This window comes from Myxine glutinosa, chromosome 1 (genome assembly GCF_964187855.1).
Source record: "Myxine glutinosa chromosome 1, kmMyxGlut1.1, whole genome shotgun sequence".
Classification (NCBI taxonomy): Eukaryota; Metazoa; Chordata; class Myxini; order Myxiniformes; family Myxinidae; genus Myxine; species Myxine glutinosa.
This window is the reverse complement of record NC_136261.1, coordinates 312,177,597-312,187,097: the sequence shown is the minus strand read 5'-3', so window position 1 is coordinate 312,187,097 and position 9,501 is coordinate 312,177,597. Positions and strand designations below refer to the sequence as shown.

General features: G+C 42.2%; 1 protein-coding gene across 2 annotated transcripts in view; it reads right to left on the bottom strand.

The window, feature by feature from the left end:
* The window catches only part of AP4E1 (adaptor related protein complex 4 subunit epsilon 1), a 184,081-nt gene that overhangs the window by 36,832 nt on the left and 137,748 nt on the right, over positions 1-9,501 (bottom strand). For both annotated transcript variants that reach the window (XM_068136403.2, XM_068136410.2), the window contains exon 13: positions 6,301-6,413. In XM_068136403.2, the coding sequence (XP_067992504.2) occupies positions 6,301-6,413 (113 nt within the window). The remainder of the gene's footprint in view (positions 1-6,300; positions 6,414-9,501) is intronic.

Genomic DNA, 9,501 nt, shown 5'->3' with positions numbered 1-9,501 from the left:
TTGTTATGTTTTCTTCCATAGATTATAAAACTTGTCAAACTTTCAAATAAATGATGAGGTTAAGCAAAATATCTTATTATACAATAAAGTACGAGAAAATACGATTATTGAATATGATTTTACAAATCAAGCACACTAAAGTGCTCTACATTCTCAATAACGGAAATGGAAGACAATTCTAACAGTACTGTAAGGTTTTGGTGTGTGTGTGTGTCCATTATCACGCCTGTGGTGACAACTTCCACATTGTAGTCTCATTCTTCCCTCCACGTCCTCAAAAGAGCTGTTCACCACCATCTCAGATCATCCTCATCCAAAACCATGATCTTTTCTATACCTGTCACTCCCCCCCCCCCCCCCCCCCGTCCTCTTCCCCTCCTCAAATTTTGCTTCTGTATCTACCTTATCCAACCCTTGCGTTCTTTCTTACCCCTCATCATTACCAGCACATCCCTTGTTGTCCGCCTCTATTTTGTCTATTTTCTCTCTCGGTCCTGCTGTTGGCATTCCCCTTTCTCTTTCTGCTGCACCTGCACCTCTGATCCATTGTGTTCTAGCTCTTCCAGGAGCCTCGACTTTGTACACAAAAAAAAAAATGCGGATTCAGAATGATGCAGATAACATATTTCCACCAAAACGTCGATATATGCGGGAAAGATTCAGAGTTATGCGGTTAATGCTGAACAGCTGTTGATATATGCGGTTTTGATTCGATATACTGTATATGGTTTCAATGTCTGCGGCCATTTTCAGGAACACAATCCTTGCATATATCGAAACCTCACTGTATTTCCAAAGCCATTTGATGCAAATCGAGTGGGAAGTACATATTGTTAGGGGAAGTCAAACTGTTGTCACAACCCATCAAATAAGCACTGTCTTTTGTCTCAGATAGCCAACAACGATGGTCGAATTGAGTGGTGTAAACACACGAAGTGGTGTTAAACGGTCGATACCTTTCTCGATAATTTCTAATTTCTCGATAATTTCTCGATAATCTCGGTCGATAATTTCTCTCCCTTCCATAGATCTCCCGATGTCCCTGCTCTCTACTGTTGTGTTTGTGTGTTTCCCTCTCTCTGCCCCTCTTGTCTCCCGCTCCCTTCATTTTATGTTTTATGTGTCCGTTTGTCTTTTTTTGTGTTTAATGCGTTAGCTCTTATACGAGCCTCGACTTTGTATACAAATAAAAATAAAATACAAGGTTGCCCTTAACACTGCTGCATTTGGCCGTATTAAACTTGAAACCTCTCCGATATCAGTCCAGTGTCCTTAATACAATGCCACTGTACCCACATCCATATACGATTGTGCAAGTGTACAATACATTTTGAAATGAAATTTTGCACAACAATGAGTCTCCAGAAATCTAAATCCAGTATCAGAATGTCTGTAGAAAAGGTCGTTTTTTTAAAGGATAGAAAGCTGGAGAAAGTAAAACAAGACATTAATTTTGGAATAACTCTTGCATTCTAATTTCCTCAATAAACTCCAATGAACTTGCTTTACTCAAATTTACTTGCAGAATAATGTCCGCAAATTTGAAAACCGACTTGTATGAAGCACTTGGATTATTTTGTAATCGTTATGTTTGACTGGCGTTGGCTTAGCGGCTAGGGTGCCAGCTTAGGATCCTAGGATCCTGGGTTCGAATCCCGGTCGATCACTGAATTAACGCCAGGGGGGTTGACTCAGCCTGTCATCCTTCCGAGGTCGGCAAATTGAGTACCAGTTCACTGGTAATTCCCTGTTTGTCGTAAAAGGCGACAAACAGGGTTGGCGGCAGGAAGGGCATCCGGCCGTAAAACATTGCTTCAAAAAGGGGACCGAAAAACAACAACCACGGTGCCCGAAAAAGGCCAACCCCCGCTTGTGGGGAAAAATGGCCTCTAAAGGTGGTTTTTTTTTTTGTTTGTTTTTTTTAATTTTATGTTTGACCTAATAGAAGCACCCTTTAGGAGCAGCTTTGGAGAGCACGGGGGAATGGGAGGGAAGGAGTGGAGTAGTGGGGAGAGATAGTTGGAGAGGTTTTTTAAAATGGGATATTGCCTGCCACAAAGCCAGAAGGCCACTCGAGGTGGGGGCTACAAAAATAATATATTTTGTGCTGTGACTAATAATTCCCTGTCTAAAGCAGGGGTTACAGCAGGAGGCAGTAAACCACTTCACTGTGGCACGTATAGTTGAACATCGTACGTCATGTCCCCCCACCCTCATTTATTTTTGTGCACATGGCCTGACCCTGTCTACTGCCAACATTGGAAGGAGCGGTGTACAATAATTGATTAATTGTGCAATTTAAAAAATAATAATCGTAATAATTAATTTCCTTCAATTGGTTAATAGCATACATAAACCACCACTGTTTTGTCTGAATTTGTAACTTTTTGAAAATTAATTAATTGATAGTTAATTAAAAAATTAAATAATTAATCGATTAATTGATTGATCAATAAATCAAAAATACCCTTCATTGCCAAATCACTTAGTCACCGTTATGTCCAAATATCAGCATCCTAGCTCAAAAGGTGTCTGAGATATTGCCCAGATAAGAAAGAATATAAACTAGTACTTACTAAATCGATAATAATTAATTAATCAATTATTTCATTGATCAAACAATAAAAAATACCGTTTTTGCCATAGCACTTCACTATTGTGCCCAAACTTCAGCTTCCGAGCTCAAAGGATGGCTTAGATATTGCCCGGACAAACAAGAAAATAAACAAGAAAACAAACGGAGTGAAAACCGAGTACTCCCTTCCGGCACTCATCATCACCGGGCCCCCTTCGGCGCCCGGCGATGACGTCATGCAGCACATGGAAATGAATAGGGAGGGAGCCGTGTACAATTATGTGCAGAAGAGGAACCGTCAGCGCAGTTCCATAGGTTTTGAGGGCAAATACACTAGTGCCACTGGGCACAGTTGCTGATGACGTGTCAAGCTTGTCCATGTCGCTACTTACTTCTCCATCTTTGCACATAAAAATCTTACTTGCTCCATTGAGTTGAATTAAGGGAAAAAAGACACAAGACACAGAGGGATTGGTATCAGTCATTTTCATCAAATGTACCATTAAACCAATCCACATCATCACATGCTCTATCCATTTTCTGCTTCCTTCAAAAGGTTGAGACTCTTGGCACAAGAGAATTGAAACGACAATAAAAATAGGCAGCAAAGGGTATTGGTGCATTAATTCATTTCTGTAGCTTAAATGAAAACTGCATTTGCACATTTAAAGCCAAAAAATATAAAACTCCGATTTTCATAAAGACAGCAATGGATGTTTCACACCAATATCAAAAGTTAATTTCCAAGATTTATTTTTTGTAAAAAATTAGGCAAAAACATGGTGTCATACCCAAGCACTTTCATATTCATCCAATTAACAGGCCATTCATAAAAAATTACATATTCATTGGATCCAAGTCGATGTTTTTGAGAACATTTATTACTGTTAGCAGCGCGTCTCATCATACTTGAGCTAATTGAAATATCCATTTGTCATATATGAGCTAAATTTATGTTTCACACTGAGAATTATATACTTATCTGTTCCTTACTAAATGATCTCCCAGAGTGTGTATGCTCATAGTGCATGCAAGATTAGTTTAAGTCTTTCATAAACTGGCTGTTCAGACCTGATGTTTGATTGGAACTTATTTTGGATAAGAATTTGGGTGCTGGCAATAAATTGCCTATTCTTCAACAAACGACACTATGAGACATTTAACCTCCACAAACTAGTGCTAGCAGGCGGGACACAAAGCTTAGTGCGCCGTCCCTTGGATGGAAGTTTTGTGATGAAACGCCCTGCCTGCGAAACACCAATCCATCAGTTTACAATTGGGTGGAGAATCAAACCCAAAATAGACTGTTAAAAGGTAAATGTGCTACCTCTGCACAATCGTGTTGGACTTACAATGATAATAATCTAATATATAAAGAAGAAAGTTTGTTTGTTACCCTCACCAGAGGAGAGGGTATTGCATTTGAATCCGTTTGTCTGTCTGTCTGTTTTATTTTGTTTGTCCGCACATAATTAAATATGATTTTCTCTGCAACCGTTGGTCCATTGACAGAAATTTTTTACCATAGGTGCAACTCCACCTGGAGAATCTTTTAAATTATAATTATGACGTCACGTGGTACGGGTGCCATCTTGGAAAAACCGAAAAACTTTGCACCTCTATATCTCCGAAAGCACTGCACAGAAAAAAATTGAGACATGGCTCATTGTAAAGAACTCTCCATGAGGAATAACATGTTAATGATGATGTCATCGATGCCTCCATTATGACGTCATAATTCGACAAGTACAAAACTTCATCCGATCATGATGAAATTTGTTGAACGTCATCTAGGGATAAATTGGTGGAGGGAAAAAAAATGATGACGTCATCGGTCATGCGGTTCGGCCGCCATATTTGTTTTAACACAAAAGCCTTAAAAACCATTAAAACACATCCTGGCAAGGGTCTGCAATCTCTGATTGCTCTTTCTTGTTTGTTTATGCATTCGGACCCTGCAGGAACCATTGCAACCAAACATTGCATGGCCTCTTCTTTCATTGAGTTATGTTTGATAAAAATTTGACCCCAGATAAAACCAGATAATTGGCCTTTAGGCCTCGATCGGGTCCTGTGCTCATAGACACACTGCCTGGGTTTTTTCCCCCAGGAATGATCGAGTAATATGTATTGTGAAGATCGTATGTTGAGGTTGTGGTGATTTCTTGTCAACAACATATAATTTCATTGTCATATAGTCTTTGCATTCGCACCTGTTATTTAAAAAAGATTGCTTTAAACAGGTTTATTATAACTTCTCCGTGTTCAGGCCTCGATTGAGTATCTTGCTTATCCACTGCCTGGGATTTTCCCAGTGATCGAGTAATATGTTTTTTGTAGATCGCTTGTTGAGATTTCAGTGATTTGTTGTATTTAAGAAATATAATTAATTAAAATGTTAAAAGGGAAAGCAGTCCAAGCGCATTTTGCAACGCCTAAGATTGGTAATTCAAAGGAAACTACAAGGCCAACATTGCCCAATTTGCCATGCAGGAAATATTAAAATACATATTTCACTGAATTTCCCCAAGCAACGCAGGGTAATTTGTGAAGCTAATGGAACCGAATGGTAGGTTGGAGGTTATCTTTTTCTGACAATCATTTTTTAGGAACACCTTACTGCACAGTTTAGGTTTGTATCCCACTGTTACGCCTGATCTGCAACCAGAGCTGAATCAAAATCTAATCAGCTTGTTATTGTGACCGAACCAACTCATCCACCAGGTTTCATCCAAATCAGTCCACGTTTTGTGATACCGTGCTATATATCGTTTTTGACCCCATTTCTCAGTGGTGAAGAATCACCCAAACATGTTCACCAAGTTTTGGCGGAATCCTTCCATTACTTTTTGAGATATTCAGCTCACAAACAGACAGAAAAACAGGGGTGTAAACACAACGTCTGTCCACCTTTGGTGGTGTAGGTAAAATTTTTGCTTCAGAAAAAACAGACAAACTATCAAGTAAGCAAAACCCTGGTGTTGGCTTAGCGGCTAGGACGCCAGCTTAGGATCCGAGGATCCTGGGTTCGAATCCCGGTCGATCGCTGAATTAACGCCAGGGGGGTTGACTCAGCCTGTCATCCTTCCGAGGTCGGCAAATTGAGTACCAGTTCACTGGTAATTCCCTGTTTGTCGTAAAAAGGCGACAAACAGGGTTGGCGGCAGGAAGGGCATCCGGCCGTAAAATATTGCTTCAAAAAGGGGACCAACAAAAACAACAACAACCACGGTGCCCGAAAAAGGCCAACCCCCGTCTTGCGGGGAAAAATGGCCTCTAAAGGTGTTTTTTTTTTTTTTTATCAAGTAAGCAAAACTGTGATTTTGGAAAACTATAACATCATAACAAAACTTTCAATCAGTGAAGCCAGTTCACGAAACATTTATTTATTCGTATGCAGCCTTCGGCTGCATCATTATTTGGGGGCGCGGCTGTGCCGCTGATGCAATGCCCCCTTACCAGCTAGGTGGTACTCATTTTGTCGACATCGGAGGGATGACAGGCTGAGTCGACCTGTCTGATGTCAATTCAACGGCACGCATGACAGAGGCTTGAACTCAAGACCGTAGGATCTTAAGCCAGCCACCTTAACAGTTAAGCCAACACCAGGCTCACAAAACATTTGAAAAAGATGCAAGTACAGTCAGGAGGAGTAAAATAATAATAAACCGCTTCATTACAAAAATAAACGAGGGAAGCAAAAAGCAAAAATTCAGAAGCCTTACCCAGGTAATTGCTCGTAAGAGCGGCTGCGAAGTTCTCGAAGAGATGGCTGTTGATGAAGCCATTAAAGCCTGAAGAGCGTGAAATTTCAAACTCTCAGCAGACTCTTCTTCCTCTTGAATCACCACATTTTCATCAGGCAAGGGTGAATGTTTTAGGATATTATTACCATAATATTTTGACTGCACTCATATTCATTGAAAATCTATAAATTTAATTAATTGGAGTGTGTGACAGTCTGTGTGTGTGTCTCCGCCATAACTCCAGAACCATGAAACATAGCGGTCCCAAACTTTGCAATCATACTAAAGGAACTCCAAGGGAGAGCATAAATGAAAACTGGGTGTTTGGGTAAATTTCAACATCCCTTTTGAAGATAATTAACAGCTTACCTTCACCAAAGGCTTATCCTTGGTCAGCCCAACTTTACTTCGCAGGGGTCTTAGCCGCCATTTTAATTAGGATTACTCAAAAAACCTTGACTTGGAAACACGATCTACTCTCACGAATTAAGTAAAGTATATGATTGAAATATGATTTCAGGTTTGAGGATCAGAATTCATGGACTAAATTGTTGAAATTTGGAGTGAAATCTGAAAATTGTAAGAAATTACCAATTCTTATAACGAAGCATATATCTTATAACTAAGCATTAAGCAAAGCTGCCCTTCCTCCTTCTCAATATTGTCAAACCAAAGCAATAAACATAACTTTTTCTACTGTTCTTTTTTTTTTTTTTTTTTTTTTTTGTATACAAGATCGAGGCTCGTGAAAGAGCGAACATTAATCACACAGAAAGACAAACCGACACATAAAACATATAACATAGGGAGCGGTAGACAAGATGGGGAGAGAGGGGGAAGGACACAAACACAACATTTGAGAGCAGGGACCGAGAGACATGGAGACATCGAGAGATCTGAGAGAGGACGAGGGCTTTGGGGGGGGGGGGGCATGGGAAGGGGGCGGTGGGAGAGGTATAAAACATATGGACACTGCCAGGACTTCCAGGAAAGAAGTTGGAATTTCAAACAAGGTGGATCTGGGGTGAATTAGCGGGGGTAGAAAAGATCAAGGTTTTGGATGGGGGAAGATAAGAGATGGTGGTGAACAGCTGTTTTAAAGACCTGGAGGGAGGAGTGGGATTGAAGGGAGTGAGGTAGTTTGTTCCAGAGGCGGGAGAAAAGAGGAATGAAAGAGTGAAGGTGAGCGGAGAGCCGAGATGAAACATTCTGACAATTATATTGAGTGAATAAAAGATTAAGGAATGTGCTGAAAGTGTAACTTCATTGAGTGGGATGAGGGATGGGTAGAGTGGGAGGAGGGACCCGGCATTGCCGGGTGCCTTTGCTCATATTTAATAAAATTAAACTTGGACAAAAGTAAGCAAACTTGACTGCAGCTAAAAACTAGAATGGCATTCTTCGACGTCGTGACGTTCACCGATTTGCCTCTGCCCACATTATTACATCATGATACATACGTACTTGAACCAAGTTTGAATGAAATCCCTTCAGCTGTTCTCAAGTATCACATTTTTCCTGACATGACCTCTGACCTTTGATGCAACAAGTGTAACAAGAGTTACGCCTAGGTCCCCCGTCGGGGAAGTGATGTTAGTTGACAAAGTGGAAGATGCAGAAAACATGCTATGATATGATATTTTGCTCACAAGGTTCAGACATACATGGAGGCGGCCATCTTGGATTTTGACGTGGCGACCCAATTTTCAAAAGCGTTCTTCCTTATGCCTCGATACACGCACACACCAGATTATAAATTGGTACTTCGCATATTTTTCAAGATATTCCGCTCACAAGGTTCAGACATACATGGCGGCGGCCATCTTGGATTTTGACGTGGCGACCCAATTTTCAATAGCGTTATTCCTTATGCCTAGATACACGCACACACCAGATTAAAAGTTGGTACTTCGCTTATTTTTCAAGATATTCCGCTCACAAGGTTCAGACATACATGGCGGCGGCCATCTTGGATTTTGACGTGGCGACCCAATTTTCAATAGCATTCTTCCTTATGCCTAGATACACCCACACACCAGATTAGAAGTTGGTACTTCGCTTATTTTTCAAGATATTCCGCTCACAAGGTTCAGACATACATGGCGGCGGCCATCTTGGATTTTGACGTGGGTTGCACCCACACACCAAATTCGAATGCGGTCCTTCGCTTACGCATGCACGTACGCACGCACGGACGGACACACGGACAGAGGGGAAAACCATAGTCCCCCTTTCGCTCCGCTGTGCGACGGGGGACAAAAATCTAATCAGTTCATCTGTGCATCATAATATATACTTATACCAAGTTTGGTGAAAATTACACAAGTTAGCGCAGTAACAGAATTGTGTACCGAATGGGCCGTTTGACCTTTAACCTCTTGACCCCATAATTTAATCAGTTCATCTTTGCATCATTATACATACTTGTACCAAGGTTGACTTGGATTTCTTCAGCCGTTCTTAAGTTATCGCGGTATAATGCCACAGCCGACTTTGTTGGCAGAAGCATAACAAATAAAAAGAGGATACAAAAAGGACTTCAATCCATTTCCTTTACTCTCATCGCCGCCCAAAGTATTCCTTCTCTTTTTGTCATGCTGTAGCGGCTGCCGCTGGGGTTACACAATCGCCTTGCACCTATCAAGGACGCGGAGCGATCACCAGGCCGGGCTCGTCCAGGACGCCCGGGCAGGCCCGCGCTCGACTTGCCAGGCCTCGGTCGGGACGCCCGGGCAGGCTCGCCCTCAACTTGCCAGGCCGCAGCCGGGACGCGGGGCCACGCCCCCTGGCGCCAGGCCTGGGCAAACCCCCTGGCGGAATAGATATATATTGCTGACCGTAAAACGTTTTTCCCAGAGTGCCTGAGTGTTTGATTCGAATAAAGCAGCTCAGATGAATTCAAGCTTTTTGTCGCGTCCATTCTTTCGATCGACGTGGGAGCCACAGCTCCTTCATTGGTGACCTACCGACATGGACACGGCAGTGACGCTTAAACTGCCTACCTTCTGGGAGGCTCACGCGGCTGTTTGGTTCGCTCAGGCGGACTCTCAGTTCGCCCTGCGAGGCATCACCGCGGACGACACCCGCTTCCACCATGTTGTGGCGGCGCTTGGTTCCGCCACCGCGGCCCGCGCCTTGAGCCTCCTCGAGCACCCGCCGGCTGCTGACAAATACGGCGCG